The 27,006-nt window shown below is 41.7% G+C and overlaps 1 protein-coding gene across 5 annotated transcripts in view; it reads right to left on the minus strand.

Moving 5' to 3' along the window:
• Nucleotides 1–27,006, minus strand: part of Pnt (ETS transcription factor pointed) — a 144,176-nt gene that overhangs the window by 3,187 nt on the left and 113,983 nt on the right. For 4 of the 5 annotated variants that reach the window (XM_072001467.1, XM_072001465.1, XM_072001466.1 and 1 more), the window contains 3 exons: nt 23,547–23,810; nt 674–874; nt 270–578 (listed from right to left, as the gene is read on the minus strand). In XM_072001467.1, the coding sequence (XP_071857568.1) occupies nt 270–578; nt 674–874; nt 23,547–23,810 (774 nt within the window). The remainder of the gene's footprint in view (nt 1–269; nt 579–673; nt 875–23,546; nt 23,811–27,006) is intronic. The other variant, XM_072001469.1, reaches the window with a different exon arrangement.

Consider the following 27,006-nt stretch of genomic DNA (forward strand, 5'->3'; position numbering starts at 1 on the left):
TCTGCTTCTTCTTTTCGTTCGTATCTTTTATCTCTATATATTTGTATCTCTTTAGATATTCTTTCTTTGAATACCTTACTCGTAGACAACATATTCATAAAATAAGACAAGAAGCAAATATATCCGAATATTTTAATGACCGAAAGCAAAAACATTTCAACAACGTCTGAGGATACTGATTAATTCGATAACATTTATATTGAACGTCAATTGCAGATAATATAGATTGAAGAACAGCAGTTCGAAGTTTCCTAAACGATTGAGATTACCTCGAGGATAATTTTTAAACGGCGATGGCTGATACTTCGGCTCGATTTGAATTCCACTGGCGCTGTAAAATTCCGGCGAGCCATCCAAGTTGAAAGGATGCGGCGGTTGGTGATCCTGCGGCAGACTGTGATACTCGGACGCCTCATCGTATCCGGAATAATGTGCCGGAGTCATGTAGCTCTCCGTTGCCGTTTGACTAACCCTTAAGTCACTCTCGTTAGTCCCTGTACCCGTGAGATCGTTGCCACTCGTCAACCCTGCTCCACCCCCTTGAAGGTGCTCTGTTATATGGTGGTTGCCGTAATTCGCTGCTCGACAATCACAAACCACATTCAAAATCTACCATGCTAGTTTGAAAAATCGATAAAACCATGAAATATTCGTTTAATTTTCCGCTACTTACACTCCGTCTTCAGCTGGTTCAAGTTCCGTAAATGTATGTACGCGTTGTTCGCGTTATTGTTATTATTATTGTTGTTGTTGCTGTTTGGAGTACTGGAATGAGAGTTGGGCGCTTGAGCGTTATGGCTATGAGGTGGCGGCGAGGTTTCATCTCTCTGATTCTCGTCTTGGCACACGGGACTGCGTAGATGATTGTAACCTCCTGAAAAATATCACCAAAAAACCAAACGCGTTACGCATGTTCCACGTACCATTAAATCACTGTGCTTCGCGAAATGTGCGAATTATTCGAAATCGATCGATCGAAAGGGGGACGATCATGTTGTTCATGCGGCTGCACGGATCCAGGCGAATCTGCCTGTATTTTTATTTTTTTCTTTTTTTCCAACGGCACACGGTGTCGAAATAAAACGATTTCGATGGGAACGGTGGAGATTTCTAAGTGTCATACGACGAGGGTTAAACAAAATTCTAATTCCGTGGTTTCTGGACGCTGCTAATCCCCATCGTCGTCGAACTCTGCTTCCGTTCGGAGGATCGCGGATTTTCGCCGACCGGCGTGCGATTTCGATCGTTTCGACTTTTCGCTCGGGCCGGGAGGATTCGCAGCGAAGGGTCGCGATGGGAAATCGTTGGAACCTGGGGAGTGCACGGTGTCACGAGAGGCACAGAGTCTGCAGGGAGGAACCGCTGACACGTGGGCGGCGCGCATCTCGACGATTGGCCCGAGCCAACTCCGCCTATCCTCGACTTCCTTTCCTCGGCCACGAGAAACCCGTCGCGCGTCCATTACGGAGGCTGCGACCCGCTTCGTCCTCGTCCGATCGACCACGGACGCGATAGCGCTTGTAAAATCATCGTTTGATCGTTTGATCTCGCGAGGTCCGAGAGAAGATTGGGGAATCTCAGGAGATCGGTTCGAACAGTTTTGACGTACAAGTTCAAAGATTTATTAATTTATTTAAACGGGTAATAAGTTCTTCGGTATATGTGTATAGAGAGAGATAGAGAAATTGGAAAGAAACGAATGTAAACAAATTACATCACGCCTGAAGTTGTAGAAAGATCATCGCTATGCATTAACTTTAGCGATTATCCTATTAATACAATTATGCTTATGCCAAAGAATTCTGTGAGATTGTTGTTTAACGATCGTAACAAGTTTTATCTTGTTGCAACGTGATGTTTGCCAACGTCGCATATGTAAAAATCATTGTATTTCAACGAATTATTTATGTTTTGTTTTTTTATTCTCTAATTACATTATAATATATTATAATTATATTAATGTAAACGGAACAGATGCGGTTTATTTATATCCTGCTATTTATTCGCTCATGTATGATGTATTCATATATATAAATGATTTACTCGACGTCTGACTCTATATACCTTTATTTCTGAAAGAAACATTATTAGAATTGAAAGTATTGGATTATGTAAGCAGAAAACTACGCGCGAAAGTGCTACGAAAACGAGGGAGTATACCAACTGGGCCCAAAGCGACCCATTATGGGACACCGTTAAGAGGAACACGCGTGAAGGAATAAGCGATGCCTGATCGAGGGAGCACGCGAGTTTTAAAACGAGCTAAGATTCCATAAGCTAAGATAAGATAAAAAAGCTATTTATAATGCCGTTTAGTGATTTGTGAGGGAATGTAAGTGTCCTACGTTCGATAGATTCAGACGCAACGGACGTTTAACAAAGGCCAGAGTAATCGTAATCAACGTTAGAGACGCGTGACAGCTTAAAACACGTGGCTAAGCATAAAAATCTATACGCTGTACACGTTCTAAATTGATAATGTGACGAGAATGGTAAGATGACCAGATGGTAGAACAGTAGTTTTAAGTGAGGCCTAACCAACGCACGATACACGATACGATCTAACGGTGTTGACATCCTTAAAAAAAACTTACACGCTCTATGTAATGTAACCAAGAAGCTCGATCGCACTACTGTCAGTGGCAACCTTGATGATGTGAGAAGCGAATGATAGATCAGTCGAGAAGATTACACCAAGGTCCCGAATAGTTGTTGTAGACGAGAGAAAGGGACCGTGTACGGTGTAATTATTTGAATTGAATTGAGATACTAACTCGAGAGAAACGAATGACCGGGCATTTCTTCAAGTTAAGTATAAATAGACGACTGCACGTGCAGCATGCTTGTGAATGTCATTCTGAGTAAGTTTATAGCTGACAGGATTATCAATAACGTGATACAATTTCAAATCATCCATAAACAGAAGAGGAAAAAAAAAGGCAGTAGGAGGAACAAGTATGTATATCATCGATAAATAAGTTGTAGAGTAAAGTTGATGTTTTAATATTTTATGAAGATATTCCATCGCTCTTGGGGTTTGGAGTTTGCGGCTTGTTTGTTATTATTTAGTATAAATTTGCATTTTACACGCACATGTAAGAGTCGTTTTATTAATACACTTCTTTTATTGGATATTGCGCTCGTTTCGTAGTAATTTCTACTACGTCACGGATGGTAAATATGTAATTAAGCGATGGATCGAAACAACACTGGGAATACTCTGTTCTCACTGTCGCACAGTGCGATGGAAGACACGTATCCTGGACAAAATTCTATAACTTTCGTCGTCTTTGCGATAAAGATATTCGCCAAACGAGGTCCCTAATTAATATAAAACATGCTGCGATTTGCATCAAAATAATTTACTTCTCGCGCACGATGCGATCTCGGCGCGAGTTTGCGACAGAAGAAAAATCGAAATTGCGAAATATATTTGAAATTATAATTACAATATGTGAAATTTATTGCATTGCAAATATAATTTAATGTTGTAGATTATAAACGTATGTAAGTGGAAAAATATAAGTAATAAACGTATACGAGTACATAACGACTGTAACTTTTGCGATATTGTTTAAAAATTAGCAATAAAACAAAGATATTTATTGTTAAATTATCGACAACGGATTAGTCACAAACTGATAACCGAATTTTCCCTCGAGTTCGTAAACTTTAATACCGCGCGAAGGACAAACATCCGATAAATCGCAATTTGTAATAATTCTTTGGACTTTTGGAAAAATACTCGTAACTTTTCCTTATTGCAGATTTTCGAAAAAGTCATGCAACATTAAAATTTACTCTATGCTTGACACGAGATAATAGAAAGCGCAAGTTATATTGCGCCGCTTATTTTAACTTTGTTTTTATAAGAGAAGCAAAATTATAAGATTTAATTGTTTTATTCGAGCTTATATATTATCGCACATGTAGAAGTTATAAAACTTGTGAAAGATTCATTAAAATAAGAAATATCCTGTCCGCGATTCTTCGTAGCAAATATTTGATCAAAACGCCTTTTATTCGTGTTGTTACGAAAACAACTACTGAATTAAAATAATTATACTCTTTCGTTGCCCCAATATTTGCAGTAGCGAACAAAAGTTTAAGACGACTACCTTTCCGATAGTTAATCCTACACCATATTATTAAGAACTAATTAACACTTCCAAGTTTTCCTTACAGTGACACACCACATGTATCTACCAATGGTCACGAAACCATTATTAAGATATGAACAATACTTGACAGGATGAATACAAAATGTATGAAGCGGTTCGATGCTGCATTTAAAACATTAAATGTCGTAAAATTAAACTAATGTTTAAGACAACATTCGAACAAAGTGACGCTTCGAATTAATCGAACGATAATAAGCCTATTTAACACGACGTATTAAACTTGTAATAACAATTGTTACATTTAAGAAGGCATATCACGCAAAAAGAAAAATACTATAGAAAGAATATAGCAAATACGCATATCATTGGAAGATTTGAGACAGCTTGTAAGCAGGCATAGTAGTTATAAATTTAGAAAAATTGGATGCTATTACGACGAATAAAAAGCTACAGCCAAGTTGGACTACGATCATTTTCGAACCGCTACGCTGCTGATATTCAAAAAGAAATCTGCGCCGCGAATGATTTTAAGCCTCAAAGGATGCGTGTTTCGGAAGAAACAAATACTTAGTTAGTTGTAAAAATGGAAAGTTGGCAATTGCTTTCGCCGAAGCACTAAAGCATTGAACAGTACAAGATTTGAGAAAAGTGATATTTTCCGACGATTCGAAACTTAACAGAGTGTTACGATTGGATGGAGTTCGATAGCGAAGAACTGCAGATTAGTGTTTATTTAATATGTACAACATAACGCGATAATCAATCAATCAGAAAACTAGTCTTAAGCTTTTATTTGCTATTGTCTGCATAAATAACACTTGTCATTCATCTTTTAGTAAATTCTTTAAATCTTCTGTTGATAAATACCGCCGTCTAGATGCTAAAACATAATTGCAACACATTATCGGGGAAATTAATTACATCGGATATGAAAAGAACGGATTTTTGTCGTTTCATTCCAGTTACTGATAAGATCAAGAGCGTTAGGCTTCGCGAATCCGGCTCCGCGAAGATAACAGTACACGCGCACATAATCTGGTTTCGATTATGCCTTTTGTGGGGGACGATTGACGTTTTAATAACGTTTCGTCGATATTCTGAACGCTTGTGTGAGATTTCATTGGTAAAAATCGCACTTCACATGCAAACGATCTCTTTTCCATTAAGAAGCTACTATAAATAAAACACTGAACCGTTTCTAAATGTCGCAGTTAGCGTGGCTTCTTATCGTATCCGTTGGTTATATAACACCGGATTTTAATTAAACAATTTTCTTTTCCAATGAATTCTGCTCGCGCTTCGCAACCATAAAAAATCGCTAATTATTCCGAGCAGCTTGGTAGCGAGGCCCGCGATTCCACGGCATCCCCCGACGTCGTGCAGGACAATGGCTTCTGGTGGATTATCATAATCCACTGGCTAAGCGTCGCGTTGCGTGAACACACGGAATTACAATGTGCACGATATGTGTGACCAGCCGACGTTCCCACACTTATCCTTTTTAACGGCGAGGAAAACAGGTGGCCCGGCACTCGACCCGTAACGAACAGCTATCGTTCGCGACACGAATAATGGGTCCACTCGCGTTAACGAACTTCCACGATTGTCGGAGATACGATAGATATCTAGCCGTGTCGATCGGTTGCAAAAGCCACTGTGGATTGCAAAATCGATTCATTTAGTTTGCAGTTAAGTGGAAGCGCAATTAATCGTAGCTTCGTTGGAACAATTGTCTGTTTACACGACAGAGGAACGATATCGTTTGTAAACGGTATAAGGGTGCGATGATATGTATTTAATATAGATCAGTAGATGCAGGGTATCTAGATTAGTATATAGATCTTGTTAGTTAATATCTTTTTTTGTAATGGAAAGGTGGAAGAAGTCGAAGCTTTCGAAGATTTGCTAAATATCAAAATTATCATACTGAACGAAAATCGTTCGAAGCATTCGAATCCTAAGCAGCTAATCTAAACCTAAGAAAATAAATCTCTCGCTCTAAGAATTAGAATCACCGAGGTAGAATTTTAATAGTCTTGAATTTCATCCTATACTATGGAAATGATCCAAAATTACAATTCGTCGTGAAAGTTAATTTCTAAATTATCCTGTATGTCCCATTAACGTTGGTTCTACGTTAATGAACAAATTTCCGAGTTCTCCTGTACTCTGTTACTAAAACAATGGTCCTGTAACAACGAGTCAAACAAATTCTGCCCAGCGCAAGGCGCAAGGGAAAGAAACCTCTCGCTCGGTAGACACCACCATAAAGGGTCAAAGAGTGTAACGACACGCGGAATTATCATATAAGTCCAGGCGGGTTCTCATAGGTTCGCGGGCAAGTCGGTTCGAGGAACGTCGACGTTAATGGGGGCCCAAGGGACGGACCCTTGCGCACACCACCTACACCTGCATGGGTTGGCGTGTAGCTGCACCTCGCACCCCATTTCATGGACGGTGAGCGTGGGAGTGCAGCTTCGAGTCGGCCCTCACGGCGTGCCACGCGCACGCATACACCTAAACGCCGAACACACACGTAAAACCATGAACACTTTGCTCGTGTGCTCCTCCACGAGGTACATGTTTTCATGCTACCTAAATGCACCCTCTTCTCGCGTTCCTTCCTTCACGATCCTTCCTCTCCACCTCTTCTTCTACCTCTTCTTCTTCTTGTTCCTCTGCTTTTTCGTCTTCGTCGCCGTCTTGAGCCGCGACTCCTAAAGAGGGGGGCAGAGCAACGAAACTATTCCGAAATTCCTGAAGCATTCAGGCCGCGCGTTTGTTCACACGGATGAACAATTGAAGCCGGAGCAGGCAATTCTTTTTTCTTCCTTCGCGTTTGTCTTGATCGCTTTTCTTTCACGTTGGCTCTCGTTCTTCTTTTTCTCCAAAGTTCAACCGGGCTGGCATACTTTTGGGCGGTTCTGGAATTTCGGCCCCGGAGTCTCGTTAAATTTGCAAACGAGGGCTTCCTCTTTTCAATTTTCGCTTTCCAAGAGCGTTCCAACGTTCTTTGTATTTTGCAGTTCTGATATTACCTCCACGGCATTGCATGATTCTCGCTGGCAGGGTACATTAACGTAATCCTTGGATGATTAATTCCAAGTTCGCGGGTTCTTTGTTATCCAGAATGGATTACGACACGCTATCTGTATATATATATGTATATGTGAATATATATATATATAAGTAATCTACTTCCTGATCTGCATGTTTTTAATCCTAATTATAACTGAGCTTCCCATGGAACTATTGCTCTCTTCGTATCTCTTCCTATGAAAAATCACTCGAGTCATTTAACTAACTTCCAATTGTAAATACCAACGATGAATTATTTGTATGTTCCACGATACCGAAGGAATGTACGAATAGGAAGGGCGTTGGAACGTAACCTACAGAAAGTGTTGGCAAATCGTGACCTGCGTTTTGTATGGTATTTCCCCTGGACCCAGAGGAACTATAGACGAAGAAGGCAAGAATTCGTGCTGCCTGTTTTAATTTTCTTTCCTTTCGCATAAACGTTACTTCCATCGACAATGCGTTTAAGTCTCAAATTATAAAAAAAAAAATTATGGTTGATTATTGTTTCTGATTCATACTAGAAAAACAGGGATTATATACAGAAATTCTTTTAGAGAGAATAGCGATGCAGTAAACCAATAATAAACTAAAATATGATAAAGTACTAAGCAGTGCAGTAATGTTTAAAAAAATATAGACATGTAAGCGTGTAAGCAACGTTCGAGTCACATGACGTCATAGAGAGTCAAGAGAACTAAACAAATTTATTATTAGACCACGGATGTTTATGCGTTTATGAGAAATTTTAAGATGCAAAAATATACAAAATATCTAAAGTCATTCAGCTTTTATCTACATGTAAACATTTTATGATAATTTACCACTTCGATATTTTTCATCGCATACCTTCTATAGCGTATTTCCTTTCGTCCGGTACACCCTCTACTCGTGTAGCTCGTTGCTTCGTCGATAAACAAATGATAAGATCTACAATGAAATACGAACTCTGTGCTGGAATTCAATCCAGAAGAGAAAGCGCCTGGTAAGAGAGAAATAAACGAGTAAAATGACGAAGAAGAAGAAGAAAAAGAAGAAGAAGATAGTTTCGAGGGAGCAAATGTAGCCACCAGCCAGACGCGTATCAGCTGTGGAACAGGTGCCAAGGGCTGGTCCGCAAGCAACGAGTAACGGCGAAGCAACGCAAGGCAGCCAGCAAGCAAAACGTGGTCAGCAACGCAGGCCACGAGGCACGCGCCAAATCGAATGAAACGCCAGTCGGCCTGCACAGCTGCTGCGTGTATATAAGCCGGAGAAGAGAAGAACACGACGACGAGGAAGAAGGAGAAAAAGGAGTAGACCGGCGGCCTCTTGAAAATTAAAACCTGCCCCGCGAACGCTTTCATCGCCGGAAGCCTATTATCTTTTTCTTTCTCTGGAGCCCGCCGATTCTCCTCTTCTGCTCCTTCTTCTCGCGGCCCGTATCGGAATCTTTTTTAGATACAGAAGATTCGATTTGATTTTTGGCCGAAGCTCCAGGCACTGGATGACGCAGGTGTAGGACTAGATTCCTTTCGAAGAAGTTTCATTCGTTAAATTTTTTTTTTTATCGAATGCGATAGAAATAGGGCCGAAGCATAAAACTCGTACCGAAGAAAGAGAACCTTCATACTTTACAAAAATTTAACGAAACACAAAAATGCATCTATAAAATTATTATGAAAGAAATTACGAATCATTTTGACGGTCATGGTAATTCTAGTACTAATTTCTTAATTTCTTAAATAATTCTTAGATCTTGTATTAAGAAACGATGTGTGCTATTGTTAACGCAAATAGTAACTTATTGTGAATACTCGATATTAGAAGCAGGGGTGGATTTATTCTGACACTGACACTGTAAGCAACAATAGTACGTTAACAATAGCAATAACGTTCCCCGAAACGTTATGGCAGTCATAAAAGAATAATACATAAAATACATTTGTTAGTGTGCAAAGGCTGTAAAATTTTAGCTTAACTAAGATAATAATTATTCGAGACGAACAATCGATGGGCCCACTCTTTACCATCTAACTATATGCGAATATTATATTCTGACAAATTAGCCAAAAGATTTTTAAACATTAACAATGAAAATATCAATTATATTAAATAGTAATTTTCTATTGATTTAACAAACATCGATTCAGCCAGGTTAAATGGTTTTAAATTTCATTTAGTTCAATAGTTATTAGCTGCGGGCCTTCAAAAGGCTAAATCCTTTATTGACTAGAAATGTTTCGATTCGTGAAATTCATACTCGAATTATATTAAAATAATGAAATAAAATTATCTAGGGTTACCTTAATGAAGGTTGAGACTGTTTAGATATTAGATGGCTTATGGTCAACGAATATCGAACTATTTCCAACTGGCAAACCAGAGGTTGAATAAAAGTATTAGCGGAGGAAACAATGAATTTGCTTTAACGCTAGTTGCCATGCTCTGAGCTGTTTTGTATGCGAACAAACGACATTCGAGGTACGCTGCGAATTCAATGAATCGGGACTGTTATTTTCCCCCTTTCCACCGTTTTTCTTCTTCGTCGAAATCATGTGCTTACGCATTCACTAGGCCCTTATCAAGATAATAAGAAGATCAAAGGATTATTTAAAAATTGCTAGTGCGCAGGCAACGATAAGAGATCAATCGCTCTGTCTGAGTCTGGTATTTTATCGACGTTTACGATAGCAGTCTGACAAGTCTCAGAGTAAATGTAAAAAATCCACGATAATTTCGTCTATCTAAATCATGACAGGAGATGAGTAATCCAAAAATCAAATATTTGCGTAAAAGACAAGTACGCTTACATATCTCGGAAACAGTATAAATGTTCAACTGATTCATAAGAATTGGCAATAACAATATCTAATTTTGATATTTCTTTTACGATAACAATGGTAATAATGATAATAATAATAATAACAACAATAATAAGTTCAAGGAACTAATAACGCACCATCAGATTAGCATTGTCCTCGCAACAGAGAAGCAAATCTTAACGTACAAGACAGAAAAACGGAATAAAAACATGTTGACGCGCGCGAATGTCGCGACGAAACGAGGATGATGAAAAACGCGAGAGACGTGCGCGTAAGAACGCGGTGACAATTGTACGATAGAACGAGACTCGGAGAAAAAGTAGAAAAATAAAAAAGAAAAAAAATAGTCGTCCTCGACGACAACGAAATCGCGCATTGTTCGGTAGACCGGTGACCTGCGAACTCTCCCACACTCCGCACAGCCTGTCTCCGCGACAACGAGCCGGTATACGCGTGTTTTTTCAACCAAAACGATGTACGCTCGCGCGCCACCGCGTCACCGTATGCGAATGCATGGAAAATTTTTATGCGTCGCATATAAATACTACAACTTTTTATATGTGTATCAACTTCTTGGATTTATCGCTTGTCTTGCGACTTCGAAGACTGTATTCTTCGACATTGGGTTCGATTTCAAAATTCGTCGATGCTTAGTGAATATATCTCGCTCGATGTTGCACGTTTCACGAGTTACTTGGTAGCTAATCAAATGATAAATACGTTTGATCTTAGGAGGTTCTCAACGTTCGACATATATTATCAGTATTTCAGGTTCTGAAACACAAGTATCAATATGTATCGTCAACACAGTGTTGTCAATATTTATTAACAAAGCATATTTTCATCGAGAACCTTGAAATATTGTCAATATCGTTGATCCTCCGTATATCGTCCTTAGGATAACTAGGTCTCTAGTTTAGTTCTAAAAAAAATTACGTGTATTTAACAAAAGCTTTGGATAATATATATTTCTATTATAAATATATATTATACTAATATATATTTCCATTTAAGGCTTAAGGGATGGCTGAAGAGTAAGTTACCTGCAATTTCCTTTAATCTATCAACTTTCTTAACCTACTTATGATTGTCGATACAATGCCAAAACATGACAATATCCACAATGTCCACAAGATTTCGGAAAAGGATAGAAGTTTGGCAAAATGTGAAATTCCGATGTCACCGATATTTGTTAATACGCGGTCATCGTTTGATAAACCAGAATGATGAGTTTATAGTGGACAAAGATAGTTGTCTGCGATATGACAATTCTCGCGCGATCATTCGTAATGCATATTTATCATTTTTCCATGCTTCCGGTCGAGATTACTCGAACGCATTTCATGCATGTTCGACGAACAATCGTCTCCGCGAGCAATTTCCATTTCGTATATCATTTATATTTTTTAAATATGCTTCTCAGCCGGTAACTCTCGGTAGCCAAAGATTTTAATATTCTTGCGGATAGCGAGTAGATTTCGCAACGAAGTCAGCCGCGCTTGCAAAGAAGCAGAGTAAGCCGAACTCTCTCAGATCCTACGTTGCATGTTTACGTACTTACGTGGTCGCGTGCACGCGACATTGTACGTTAACAAATCGTTAAACGACTAAAAAATAAGCGTATTTGTTCTTGATAAAGTTGGCTTTAAATATAAGTAAGAAATATTCGATCTCGCGGATCTTCTACACGATGCTTACGATAAACAAACGTCTACTTAGATATGCAATTATACAATCCATAAAGTAGCGTTAATCGCTTCTGTATCTATTTATATAAATATACGTAAATACTCGAAGAAAAACAGCAATCGTGACGTTATAATATCAAATTAATCTACCAACAATAGAACGTAAAATTCGAATCTATAATTTTCATTCGTACAATAGAGCCTTAAAATCATCATCGATCGCGTTCGATTTCCGATCCAGCAGAGTTTCATCGCCGAAAACGATCGTCCGCTCCTTTCCATCGAAGCGATACCGCAATAATTGCACGGTTGCGCGAATTCACGGCGATTGTGCATCGGTGTAACGTTCAGGGAAATGTTGCGCTCTCCGGTGGCGCGAGGTGTATCGCATGCGCGATCGAGGGATCGCTTCTTTAAATCCGATCGCGGCCATCCGTGGCGAGCCATGCAATAGCGACCTTGCATGGCACGGCACCAGGTTTATTGGCAATTTAGCATCGGGCCACACCTAGGCTGCGAATGGCGACGTGCATCGCGAACAAAAGAAGCCCCCGCGTTAAAAATAACGATATAGTTACGGATCATTATGCGGCCGGGGCACAACGATTATTATCGAGCATTGCTTCCAGTCTCTCTCTTTTTGCTCGTCCGTTCAATGTTAACGCTACCGCAATATATCCATAGCTAAAGCGTAGAACTTGTATCAAAGAAATCGGAATGAAAGGTGCACATGTAATAACATACCTATGAGTGCACGGGAAGAGACAAACCTCTATAACGTTAACACTGCAATCGCAGATTTATTAGATTCTAGATTTATAGAATACAGATTTATAGCATGAAATTATTAAAGGTTGATCGCGTATCGGATCTTTTCTTTGCTTCTACAAACGCGTTGAAAATCTCGACACGACTTTTTATGTACATTGGCTACCAAAAGTATTTGCAAGTATCTTACTTTCCAATGAAACGTTCTTTCAGATTCTATAGTTTTTCACGTCATCGTAGTATCATATGAAAGTATTTCTAAACGATGCGGAATTTAATATACATACGTGAATCTAATTAGTTGGTGTATTATATGCTATGATAGATAAAATGGTGTACAAATACTTTCTTTAGTATTTTACACTTCGTGTAGACTCGATAAAACTTTATCTCTGTTGAAATCTTACAGGCGATACAAGATTCTCTGAGCGAAGATTCGGTCGCAACGAAGTGGATAAGCGTGAATTCGATTCGATAGTTTGTTGGTTTACATTTACCGGAACGTTTTCGTCTCGACACACCGGTAATGCACTTTAATGCAATCATAGACGATTGACCTTGGTCAAATGGCCAATTAACCGCACACTGTGGCGGCACGAGCGGCATGAGTGGCTGAACGAGACGCGTTTAGCCACCACTGGGCGAAAACTTTGATGCCCTGGACGAAGATCAGACCATGCTGACACCGAACGATGATGAAGATCCATTGAACCTGCACCGAATCAGCCTTTCGCTGAATTATCGTGAGATAACGTTACGCATTTACAAATGCATAAAGATAAAAAATATTTCATTGGTGACAAATAAATAATAATATTAATAGATATCGGAACGACTTATTAAATTATGGTACATACGATACAACGAACGAAATTCTAATGAAAGTACCCATTGTTGACGTTGAAAAAACTTGAAAGTATTGTCCCGTCTTTGGGCCGAGATATATCAAACGAGTTTCGAACGAGTATAAATATTCCAGAAGATATGCTCGAAGCTCGCAGAAGCTGATCTGACATATTTGATGTGACGTATGCTTATCCGATTTAAATGAAAATAATTACTTATATAAATGTATCCACCGATATCTGTGGCCAGGTAGTGACAGTTTGACGAAATTCCAATTTTTGAGCTGCTTCCTGTCCTGTTACACTTTGTGAGCTTAGTATTCAAAGGGACAGCTGGGAAGCGTCTGACAAAATGCACTATCCATCGAAACAATTCTGTTTTATTATTATTGAGATTATTATTATTAATACCACGCTAATATTGACCTCAACAGCCAATCATTCTTCGATACAATAATGACGTATTATCAAACATAAGCGTTTTATCAATGTTTAAATTCAATATCTAACATAACCTTGGAGAAACGGTCTACGAAACAAGAATTTCGAACTAATTTTATTGACAGCCCGTATGTATAATCTACAAATATAATAAGATTGTTAAGTCATATACTTTTAACGAGTACAAGCTTTTCATTAATAAATCTGAAATCTGTTTCATACGCCAAAAAGCATTTACGGAGAACATTTTCAGAAACATCGCTCGAAAGCCAGTTATCCGTTTTATCAAAATCACTGAAAACAGCGACGACAGAAGAAATTCTACGTCCTATTTCGTTGGTAATGAAACAAAGAAGATTTCAATCCAGAAATTCCAAAAAATCTGTTCTAGAAACATCTTTGAGAAGGTCTGACAAAACTTCGCCATCCTTCGTTTCGAATACTTTCGTCTATATTAAAATCATCGACAAAGACGAAGAATAAGGAAATTCCGATGTGTAATAGATTCAATACAATACCCAATGCCCGGAAAACAGGGACTCCCCTCGAACTCATCTTTGACTTTGAACAGTTTCGTCCACGTTAAAATCAGAAAAAATAACGAAGAATAAAACAACTCTATACCCGACTCTCAGACTCTTAGAAAACATTTTCAGAAGGATCGAAGATCCTTCTCGAAATCTAATCATCCTTCGTCTACATCGAGTTCATCCAAACTGACGAAGAGTATGCAAATTTCAATCCTCAGGAAACTTAACTCCAAGAAGCATCCGCGAAGTTCATCTCGAAAATCCGATGATCCATCGTTTCGTATACTTTCATTCGCATTAAAGTCGCGAAAGATATCAAGAGGAAAATCGACTTTGCAGCTGATTGTATCGGTAAGAGGACGAAGAAGAGAATTGTCGCGAGTACCTGGCGTATGGGTGGTCGCATCCAAGGAGACCGGCGGCATGCCGGTGTTGCGCGCGATCGCGTGCTGATGCGGATGTTGATGGTGCGGATGGGTGAGAGGGTCCGTCTCCTGGTACGAGGGGTAATCGGCGTAAAACGGTTCGTGGCCTGTCATCAGCGTGTCCAGCATGTGGAGCACCATCTCCGAAGATGCAGCGGGGCCGCTACTCGTCGTCTGACAGAGTGGATCCGAATGGTTGCCGTACGTGCCGACGATTATGGCCGGCGCCTGCCCCGAAGGCCGCGACGTCTCGACGCCCGCGACGCCCGCCGTGACGTCCCTCTGATGATTCCTCTGCCGCTTCTTCTGCTGCCCGGTGCTGCCCGCTCGTTGACGCGCACCTACTCGCGCCGATGCACGCGCGCATTCGTGCACCCACCTTCTCTCTCGCCGTGCCGCGCCGTGTGTGAGAGAACACCGAGACGATCAGCCGAGAGAGGATCAGGCTCTCAGAATCGACTGGCCACGATCGAGCATGCGGGAAAGTTTCGTCGTTGTTTTCCAAGAACGCGATAGACTTTGCTCGTCCACGAATTGCATAGCTAAGTTTCGGCGAGCATGCGAAATTTTCTAGGCGAGGAGAAGGGGGAGGCAACTCTGAATATTTATATACGTTCTATCCTAAGAGAATCGTCGACGAAGTTCGTAGAAACGTAGATGACCGAGCACTTTTCACAAGGAAAAACCATAGACGATCGGTTTGCAAAATTCTTCACTTCGGTCAGTGTCCATTCACTGAAATGCACAATATTATCACAGAATCACGACGGACTCTCCGATCGTTCTTCGCGGTAAACACACTTTGGTAGTCAGCATCGAACAGGTACAGTTTCCCTCGCACCTTTTATATATCTTAAAACTCGGCAAACCAAACGGGACTCCTATGCACACAGAACTCCAGTACTCTAGACGAGATAACAACTTCCACGCAGAATACCGCGTTGATCCATGCAACAGGTGTTCCACGGGTTGGAGCCAGCCACCCTCGAGGCACAAGCCCTCTATCCTCCTTTTACCTTCCAAAACAATCACTCTGTCTCTTCCAACTGCTGTACTATAATCTTCACACTGTATCCAAGCGAAAGAACAACTAACACCTGAGTAGCTCGAAGAGAATCTCTGACTTTTCTTTAGAAGAATGGTGTATTAACTCGCGAACGAATGAACGACCGAACGTCGAAGAATCACAACGAGAAACGAAGATTCGAGAAGAAAATACGCGTCGGATGAAGAAAAAAGATCGACGAAAAAGAGGCGCGAATCGTACGTACAACAGAGCTTCCTTTCGCGTGCACTCTCCACTTGACGTGAGCGCGCGTGTCACTGTGACGAAGCGCCGCACCGTTTCCGCTCTCCGGTCCTCTGCATCGACCTCCCTTCCGTCACTTCCCCTCCCGTCCAACCCTCCCCTTCCACCGCCAGCAAACGTTACCCCCACCCCGTTCCTCGACGGGACGCGATTCAACCAGCTGCGGACTGTTTCGTCCTCCGTCACATTGCTGCTCCTTGTTGGAGGTGGAAGTGTCCAGTGGTGGGGATAACGAAGCACTGGTGGGAGAGAAATGCGGCTCGTGGTGGGGATACGTGTGACGCGTAGTGGGGTGAGTGGTCGGTTGTAGGGGTGAGTGGGGAGAGGGAGGGATTCACAAACGCCCCTTCGAAGCTTCAACAACCACCTGCTGCCACCGAGGCGATATTTTCTACACGATTGAGTATGTGCCATGGATTTCCTCGAGAATTTGAAGCTCAGATTGGACGACTGGTTTTAAGTAGCTCCTACGAGTCAATAAAGAACAATGTAATGTATTTGAGAATTGAGTGTTTCGTAGGGTAGTGGATAGATATGTTTCAAGCATCAATTTGAGTGACTTGGTTAGTTAAGCATCTTGATTAGTTTATGAGAAAGTTGAAACGAACTGTCTGTGTTTAAGGTAGTTTCGGTGGATCATTGGCTTTGCTCGTGCGAGATCGTAAATTAGAAGTTAAGACACGTAAATTGGATAAAATTGGGTTGCTTCCAAAGGGGCGCCTAGCGGAGGTGTCGTAAAGTTAGGGGCCCAGCTGGCTGGTATTACCGTAAGCGTATGCTGGAGATGTCCCATCCCCGTGATAGATCGACTAAGGATAATATTATTCTTGGTCCTGTGGATCGAACGACAAATCTCGTTCCTTGCTTGACATTGACTTTCCAAAGCCACTAAATCCTTCTTCTACAGAGTCCTAACACTTTGCCGTCACGGTAGTAACGTATTCAATATGCCAATTGATTCATCTCGAGTAATTTACTTTCCAAAGATATTCACAACTCGAAGGTATTCTTATATTACTGCGAACATTAACTATTTCTGTTAAATCAAGTTCCAATGCAGTAAGAAAATATTCGTCAGAGGAACGAAACAAAATAGAGCTGCAAACGTTTCATCAACCCACCCCTTCATTCTCTTGTACGATAAAACAACGAATAAGAGGAAATGCTGAAGAATCTTGCCTCCAAAAAATCATAAAAAAAGAACAAAAGAGAAGAGAAAAGGATGAAGCATAAAACAGAAGTAACGTGGCGGGAGTACATATATACATACTGGTATAACGCTTATAATACGAGGTCGCAACTCGAAGGGCCTAGCCTATTTTTGAGAGGGGGCTGGCTGGGGAGGCGCAGAGAGACCGGATGCTAAGAGAGGCGAGGCAAACGGGGGTTTCTCTGTTCGGCGGGCTCGCACGTGATGCAGAGGGGACCGGAAGTGCTCGCTCCCCTACGCCTCGTGCCTCTCGCTTCTCGTATAGTCCGCCGGCAATAGTAATGGGACTTACGAGCATCGCACAATAAGGACACGAGAGTTCGATGCGCCTTGTGCCTTCGTTTCTCCGCACGCTTTTACCGTTCGCGCGAGTTGCTTTGCTCCGCTCTTGTTGCGTTTGCCTTCGTTTCTCCCTATCCCTAGATTTGCACCTCCCACTTTACTCTGTCCTCTGGCCTCTTTTCTTCCACTCACCGTCTTTTGTCCTCATGTTCGGCACGAGTTAACAGAGTTACGGCAAATCGATGTCTGGTTTGCCTGGAAGTCTCAACCGGTGTGTCAGATGTATTTTCAAGAGTCGAGGGGTGAAATTGAAAAATATTCCGATTATCTTTTAGTAGTTTCGAATTAGGAGAGAATTCCACGCGTTTTCTCCAGTTTACGGTCTCTATAACGAAAAACCGAAACTAGAGATGGGAAATGAGAAATATATCGGACAGGAAGGATTTAGAAACAACATATGACTATCAGAAACTTCGTCCCACTAGTAAAAACAACATGGAATTATCTGAACCTTCCGACCAAGATCCAAAGACCTATCTCTGAAACCTGGAACCGACAGTTAAGAAAATTGGAAACCCGTCAAAGAACGGTGAAAACCTAAAGATCGTCGAATCCCTAAAAATCTCGCGAGAGCTCGATAATACTCGCTCATAATGGGGGTCGGTATCTCAACATACTCTAAAACGAACGTACAAGATCTTACAAGCTTCTTTCTTTCTCTCTTTCTCTCTCTCCCCTGGCATCTGTTCGATTCCGAACGCTCTCCAAGTGAGCAACAATGCCACGTCGTGTACGAACGTGCACACAAGCGAGAGCCAGTTCGAGGAGGCTGCATTTAGGGGTGCATTAAGGGAGGAGCACTCGAGGACATTATAAAACTATCTCGCTCCCGGAATATTGGGGTAGGACTCCTCCTTCCCTTTCACTATGCTGCCTCGGCTTCCGGTTGTAACGTGAGCTTCCACACGTTCTATTCCTCACCATTATATCTAACCATCTCTACCCATATTTCTCTCCTCTCTAAGACGAGCTACCACCAATCAACGATCAGGAGGAGGACGAGAAACGACGACCAGAAGAGAACTACGACGGTGACGACGATGAACGACGTCGTCGAGGGCGAACGTACACGGACAGGAAGAAGGGACGAAAAAAAAAAAAGACATACACATACACGGCGGTCGTGTCGTGAGTTCTGAATGAGCCAGAGGCTTTGTAGGTCCCCGAGGCGGTGTACGAACTATGAATGAACGAGTGAATGAATACAACCTGCGCCAACAACCATCAACCCCCCGTCACCCCCTTGTCCGCACGCCTTTTCCCTTCTCCAATCGTTTCATCCCTCTACGACCCTACTCGCCGGATCCTTCATCCCTGTACTGGAATGTTTGTTCTGCGGCCTTGTACGATCGTCCACAAGCCTCTCATTATGACATATGCTCGTGCTTCCACCTCGTCGCACTCCAAAAAACGATGTTTCCGATGCTCTTTCTGTTCTTCGTTTTGGCTTTTATGAGCTGGATGACGGTTTAATTAAGTCAGCCTGAGTATGTGGATTATTATAGTTTTGCTCATAGATAGACAGCATAGCAGTCGGTCGTTCGATCACAACTCTGAAGGACCTTGTGAAACTCTGGTAATTACGTATTCGATGCAGAAGGAAACCACTTGGAAAGCGATCGTTAGCTAGTTACGTGCGATATATTAATTCTTATGTATTCACTCTCTTCTAACAGAGTACAATTTCAGGTTCTAGACGTTCCCCGCATCTTCTTGCAAACGAATTGGAAAAATCTTCAACCCTTGAACCTTACGAAATTCTTTCCGATACTTTCATTAAAAGCCTCGACAATTTTCTCTCGTTGTTCAAGCTCACCATTTCCGCTCCACCATGCTATTCAGCTCGTTGCAACGACATCTAATACCTAAATATCGAGCATCCCCTTCGATCTACCCTCGATGCACCATATCGATCTCTCTCTCGAGGTATACAATGGCACACGTGCGGCTATAGTTCAGATATGAATAAAAGGAAGAGAAGAATATCGTTGGAGGACAGCAACGAAGGCTTGTGTGGCCGCTAAAATCCGCTCTTTCAGAGGACAGCCGATTGGCCAATCAAAATGCCGTATGGCCAGTCTCGGCTAGTTATCACGCGGTGGTTGCTTAACAAATAATCATTGTACTCGTCGGCACGATTGACTAACCTTTCCATAAACGTAGCGAATGGCGTCACGATGGCCGAACCTTTTTTGGCCCGGGTGTCAGTAAACCGTAGGGAATCGCTTTTGCGCGCACGGGATTCGACACCGACTATAATTTATGCACGAGCGGCCGCGTGTGCGAGACCACAGTCTCTGTGTCCGTGCACGTGCGACGATCATACGTGACAAACGGAAACGATCGTCGTCCAACACTATCCTCGAAATATTTATCGATGTACTATCGAATCACGATACGTTGGCTCTTCGTGTCGATATATTCGACTAATAGTACAGGAAACGGTCTCTGAAGGGTTGATATTTCGTTCGATATTCGAGCAGTGTGTTCGAATTTCGTAAAGTTGAACCTTGGATGACGGATTGTGCAGGCATTTGGAAAGCTCAGATTGCGCGATTTCGAAATACCAGGGAGTTTGGAGTATATTTGTAAATTTGTTTTAAAAACGACGAATTCCTTCTTGGTTTCGGCACAGTTGAAAGAACATTATTTATTACGAATTTCTGAAGAACAGCGGAATGGTAAAATCGAGCTGGTTGGTACTACGTTATTGAACAAAATTAAACGTTAAGGATGTAGCATAGTTTCGTTATCGTTGGAAGAAACTGAACGTTGTAAACCGAAAAATTTGTCAAAAAATGACTGAAAGCAACAAGAAGATACACGTGTCGTTTAATAGAACGTTGATTTTTCTTGAATATCGCTACCTTTTCGAACATTCCATATATCAATTTAATACGACTATATCTTTAATAAAATTCCTAACGTAGAACTTTGAGAAATTTTAATAACGAATTCTTCGTACGTACTGAATTAAGAAGGCTGAATCGAATAAATTAATTTCAATTGAAATTTACTAATCCAAATCTAACCTACATATTACTTCGTCGTAATTATATCTTTAACGAAATCCGTAATGTAACGGTACTTTGGGAATACCGATAGTAGTTCCTTTTTACGTAATAAATTAACATAAGATTCTAAATTATTTGAACAACGAATTATTATCAGTACTTGTAATTAAAGAAGAAAGATGGGAATAAGTGGGACTGAATTAATTCCAGCGAACGATTTCCATGCAAAAACGATAGGAAGATTTCGCAGATTTTTCATCGGGCTTGGCGTACTGTATCGCGATACTCGTGCACAAGTATAGAACGTGTCGTTGCAAGACGACCAACACAGGCGACCGTATAATAGACTCATTATTTCTGCTTGCCGGAGCACTGTTACGTTATGTATCGCGGCTCTTCGAGGTCTCTGGTTCGACTCTCGCTTATCCTCGCTTTCGACCTCCTCCTCTTGGAACCGATGCATTACGTTACTGCTGCACGCGCGTTCTCCAACTTTTCCAACCGACGGATCCTAGGCATAATTTATCCGATTATTCTAACTATTCATTATATCGTTCATTCAATCGCTACGATTCTGGAAAAAACAAACAATCCTACGTTCCACTGCTTCGCTGAATCATCCTCAAGGAACATAATTACCAACTTCGGTACAAACTTTGAATTCGAAAATCAGGGAATTCTAACGAGTTTGAAGAATACTATACTATATTCTACCTCGAACTTCGGAGGAGAGAACAAGCTCTAGGGCGTGAAACGAAAGAACGTAGCGAAGATTTTTCGGAATTTTTATATTAAAAAGAAAAGAAGAAACAAATCGACAAAATGGATATATAGTTTTTTTTACGAATGAAAGACGCGTAGCAATAAATAGCTCGGTTAAATCATACCTAGTTCCGAAACTGGGAAGGGAGTGACCGAGAGGCGCGGAGGAACATCGTGGATTTTTTATTGGACTAAACGCGAGGATGTCGAGAGAGGCAACAGAGCCCGGCGTCGTCTCCATTGTCCGCGGCGAAGCGTGCAGAGGGCCCGACTTTCCCTCGTTCACCCACGGTCACTGCTGCAATGACGTAAGGACCCCGGCTAGGTAATTGTTACCTACGCTACGAACGCTCGCCTCATAATGTTCTCCTCTGTTCCGTTCTATTCGACCCGGCTGCGATTCCCTAACGCGTATCAAACACGCGTGTAGTCCTCGTCACTATGTCACTAGCTTCGCTTCTTCCACAGATTTTATGGAAAATATCCAACCGACTCTTTACAAACATTTAAAATACATGTCGCAATTCGTACCTAGGATTCTTCCCAACCGAAAACGATCTTCACAAACGTGTCGTCCTCGTGCAAGTAGAATTATCCGAATTCGATTGCAGTGGATACCATGGAAGCAAGTTCTATTGGAATGGCGTAAAATAGAATTCGATGGAGCCAAATTGTAATGACGTATCAGTGATACGACAACCACGAACTACCGTTTTCAAAGGATAACATTCCAATCCCGCTATGATATTCCGCAATCTACGAGTTGCTACGGTCGATTAACCGAGAAACGAGGGAAAATATCGGGGCAACGACGAATTGTTCGATCGGATGAATGGGACAGCGATCTACTCCCCGGTGAACGAATCGAGTTTTCCATTGTTCGTCTGTGGAACGACGAGTCCTTCGGCTGAATGAGTTGCGTCAGAGTTCAGCCGATGAAAACGCCGAGAATAAGGTGAATCACAGCGGCGCGAATTGCGCACCATGAACGGGGCCGCGAGATATTGCAATCCCGCGAACCCTTTGCCCCGTGTCAGGTGGAAGTCTCGGTTAATGAGCCGACTTCTTCCAGCAAGCATCGCGAAAACCCTCGGTGAAATCGCGTGGATTGTCGCTAGCCCCCTTCTTCCTTCTTTCCTCGTCTCCTCGAGGAGGGACGATCCGACGACGAAACGGTTAAACGAGACGCGAACACAACGACGATAATGAGAGACTTGTGGCAACACGTGCAAACGCGGTGTGTAGAGAGATGCTATCAGCCACCCTGACGTAACAATGAGAAACTCCTCTGTGCCCGCCACTCGCAACGCTTTCCTTCGTTCGTCGCTCGCAATCGGGGAAATAAATAAATCGGCTTGTCGCACGCTGGACTTGCCATGCTCTTGCATCCTCTTCGTCTCTGCTCAGCGTTTCCCAACCTCAACTACGAGCTAGCTAGCTAATCTTCTAGGAGAATCGGTTGCGAGGAAGGAAAATCGGATTTTCTGGAAGTGATAGTCGGAAGTGACAATCTTTTTAATACGATGGACTTTCGTATAAAAATATAACAATCGCTCTAAGACTGTTCAGCGAGAGTGTAGATTAAAAGTTTAGTTATTTGTTCCTTGGAGATCGATCTCCTCGTACTTTTCTTCTATACACGACAAAGTTGCTCTCGATCGAAGTAAAAGATACTTAAATACCCAGAGGTCTTATACGAGATTTATGTTCAGAAGTAATAGTCGAAGAAGGTAAATCGACCGAGGGTTTGGGAAACGCTGAACAAAGTCTTAGAAGAATAGATTAACTCGTTGTTCCTGTGGCTGTGCCTACACCTCGCTCGAACAGGAGGAATTCGATGTTCAGTCGAGTCCATATTGTCAGCAAGAGTTTTACACGACCGACGAGAACCTTCCCAGGACAAGGCTGCTCGTCGTGTACCATGTTTCAATCCCTTTTAATTTATCACTTCGCGTCGAACCTTTACGTATCTCTTTCCTTGCTACGACTCGAGCTACACATCTGTTAACCTCGATCAATCTACACTTAGGTACAACGTTCGTCTCTCGTGTTTCCGTAATGAACATTTGACTCTATATATTTTACGTTTCGTCCACGCGAAGCTGTACCATCGATTTTTCTACGTGTAAATCGATAAGAGTCCAATCTCGATCGTTCGTTTTTTGAGGAAACTGGAGCAGAGGATAGATGAAATGTGAGAGACACTTACCATCGTTATGATACTGTCTCGAGGGCAGAGAGACCGCGGCGGAAGGTGGTTGCAACGGAGCCGTAGGTTGGTTTCCAGTGTTTTGAGGGCCGGACGAGTTCGAGGTGGCGGAACTCGCTGGCGTCGCTGGACTCTTGTGTTCCGGTGTCGCGACCTGATGAGCACCGCTCTGGTATCCCAAGAAATCACCTAAATCTGGCACGCATACGCTTTCGTACATGTTGCCCGGCACGTTCTCCAGCGAGGCCTTCGCCGCGTCGACATCTGGATGGAAAACGGAACAAATTCCTCAGTTCGCCGCATTCTGTCCACGGTTTTCTCGCCGACTATAGTCGCCGGTCGTCCCTGCTTCCTCGCGTATTACCGCAGATTTTTTTCTATTACCATTTCGTTCTAGGCTTTTTCTTTTTTTATTCAAGGAGGAGAGGAACTGGAGGAGTGAAATCGGAGGAGAATCTTGGAAAGGAGATTTTCTTGCGAAAATTTTCAAAGTCTCGAACCTCGGCTAGTCACGATTAGACCGTTTAAAGTGCGAGCTGAATACGACAAGAATGAATGTTTCTTCATACAGTATGCTCCGACGGTCCGAAGCGAAAAAACACGACGATATCGAAGCTCGATTTTGCAATTTTTATCACCCATCGCGGTATCGATAATTTTTTAACGTTCTAACTATTTACCATAGTCTTCGTAGTAGTGGAATTTATACAGTTATATAATTATCATAGCTTCTTAGTTTTCGTAGCTGCGATAAAGATGCAATAACGACAATAAATATATCTGTATATTACGGCGAAATTATGTATTTATCTATTACAATAAAATATTATCCGTCACCAGCCGCTACACCGAGCTTTAGAATCGATAGCTTACGATAATTGGAGGAATTCTAACGAACGATGGATATACGATGATGTTTACCAGCTTCAGAAAAGCGAAGACCCTGATCTTTACCACGTTCGAGTTCTAGAACAAGTCTAGAATATTTAATTGTTTCTAGTTTTTCGATACATTAATCTTATTCCACCGTACAGTTATATCGTACACGTTAACACGGTGTTTACATAGCAGCAGAGCAACGCGGGAGGAGTAATTAATGTTTGTGCCCGTAGTTACGCGATTATAGAATTCCATGTCATTAAGCCAATTACAGTGGCGGCGGCGTTAAGCCGCGCGTGCAAACTCGGTCCCTGTTTTTACCATTCCGGCGCAAGAGCACCGCGAACGTAATCGTGATGAACGATCTAGCCGTGCTCCATTATTACGGCCATTATTGCGAAGGAGACGATTGCCATTGGCGTGATTCATCGACGAACCAAACGAACGATTCTGCGTTTCTGACCCGGTGAGCTTGCGCTATAGGAAAATCAATTCCATCCCAGGAAGCCACTCCACCTCTTCCCTTTTCGTTTTCACCTAAGTTTTCTATCAACTTTGACAACCGAACGATATATAAAATGGAATTTAACGTTTTCAGAACGAGATAGCACGTTACGAGATAACTTGACAATTTTTGTTGCACGTCCGAAATATCTTTCCCTCTGAAGAGAAGAGAAATTTATTTAGAGCCGATTTATTGGCTTGACAACTAAGTGATAGCGGCTTTTGTCACTAGGTGGTATTGACAAAATCCGCAATCACTTAATTGCCAACCCAATATTTACGATTTTGTAGAAACGACGCTGTCAGATTTAGGTTCCTTGTATAACAACGCAATGCACACGACCGTGTAATCCTCCGATTAGAAATATAAGATTTGAGTGGCCGGTACATAGTAATAAATTCTCTTGCGCGATAGCATTTAGTTTTGTAACAAGCCAAATGAAGTTTACAAACTTAACTGATCGCCGTATTTGGCGCAAAATAGCGAAATTATAAAACAGATGTCTACAATCTTAGCGAACATCGGTCGAGTGCATTATATCATTAAAACTATTAATCCTGCCAAATTACATGGCGTCGCCGCTATGAAATCGCAACGATGTCGCGTCGCATGTAATAATAAACAGAAAAAAGGAAATCTGAGATTGCGCAAAGGGCGACGAAACGACAGAAATTGGCTTGGACGAACGAACGATCGTTTCACCAGTGATTCCGATCGTGTACGCCTGCATCACGAGGATGCAGCTTTTTAGTTTCTACTTTTTTTTTTTTTTTTTACGGCGCACGAGAGAGTTTCCTAATATCCGTTCTCGTTCGCGGAATCAAAGCGATTACCCACGCTATGTCGCGTCTACGCGCGTGCACCAACACACGTTGAATCGCGATTGGCCACGGATCACGAGCGTTCTTCCATTGTTCCATCCGGCGTATGAAAGAACCCTCGATAAAAATATTTCAGCTACGTACGACTATGACAAACTGGTTTACGAATCGACATAAAAAACACTGTTATTTTTATGTAGATATTACGTATATGCTAATTTGCTGTTTTCTTTTATCAGGCAATCATATCTACTTCACTGTGATGCACTCTGTTATCCGAAATAATTATCCCGGCTCGTCTCATTATAACGTTTCTACTCATTGTTTTCTGATAACAGAGATAGCTCGTATCTGTTACAGTCTGTTCCATATTTAGAAACATAATGGTACTCCTGTTTTTTTTATTATTATCAAATGCAAAGCAAGAAACGAAGCTACGAGGAAATAGATAAAATGTTATTCAAGAAATAGAATATTTATAACATTCGTTTGCTCGTAATATCACGGCACGTCACGATAATCTTCCTCGTGAATGATTTTATTGAATTTCGAATGAACTTGGTCACACATTAATTAGAGTACAGAATAAGAAGAAGAAAAGGAAGCGTGTAACATCGGATAAAAATCGGATATGATGGAGGTTGGTGTTACGTGTGTCTAATCGGGCCATTCGATTGAATCGCGGTTTCCCCGGCTATCAGACGACACGAATAATCGATGAGGAAGTACGGGATTTTACTTAACGGGAATTAAATCATGGGTGAACCTCCGCTTCCTGCCCCGATCATTTCATACCTTGTCCCTCTTAGCCTCCCTTTCTCTTTCTCTATCCGTCTCTCTCGCTCACGCCCTTCCTGTCCACATCGGCGAAGATGTAGAAGTTCCAGGGAAACTTCCTTCCAACGATATACGATACGAACGATCAACGTCCCGCGACTAACCTCTCGATGATTGATCCTATGCCGAGGAAAAGGAGAAGCCGAAGAAAGTCCTTCTTTACATGGTGTATTTTATCTGATTTCACAACTTTGTAACTTGACATCTTACGATATACAGACGCTCGTTAAATTTCCCATTTCGTCCTAAGCTTCTTTTATCTTTAAGAAACGATATCGTACATTTTCCTTTCGATTAATAGTTAAACGCATTATTTTGTTAACGATCGACAACGAAACGTATAATCCGCGGCCAATGAAAGATTTGTCAGATACAGACATTATCAACCTTTGTATTCTACGGTTAAACGGCGATAGCT

This window comes from Bombus fervidus, chromosome 4 (genome assembly GCF_041682495.2).
Source record: "Bombus fervidus isolate BK054 chromosome 4, iyBomFerv1, whole genome shotgun sequence".
Classification (NCBI taxonomy): domain Eukaryota; kingdom Metazoa; phylum Arthropoda; class Insecta; order Hymenoptera; family Apidae; genus Bombus; species Bombus fervidus.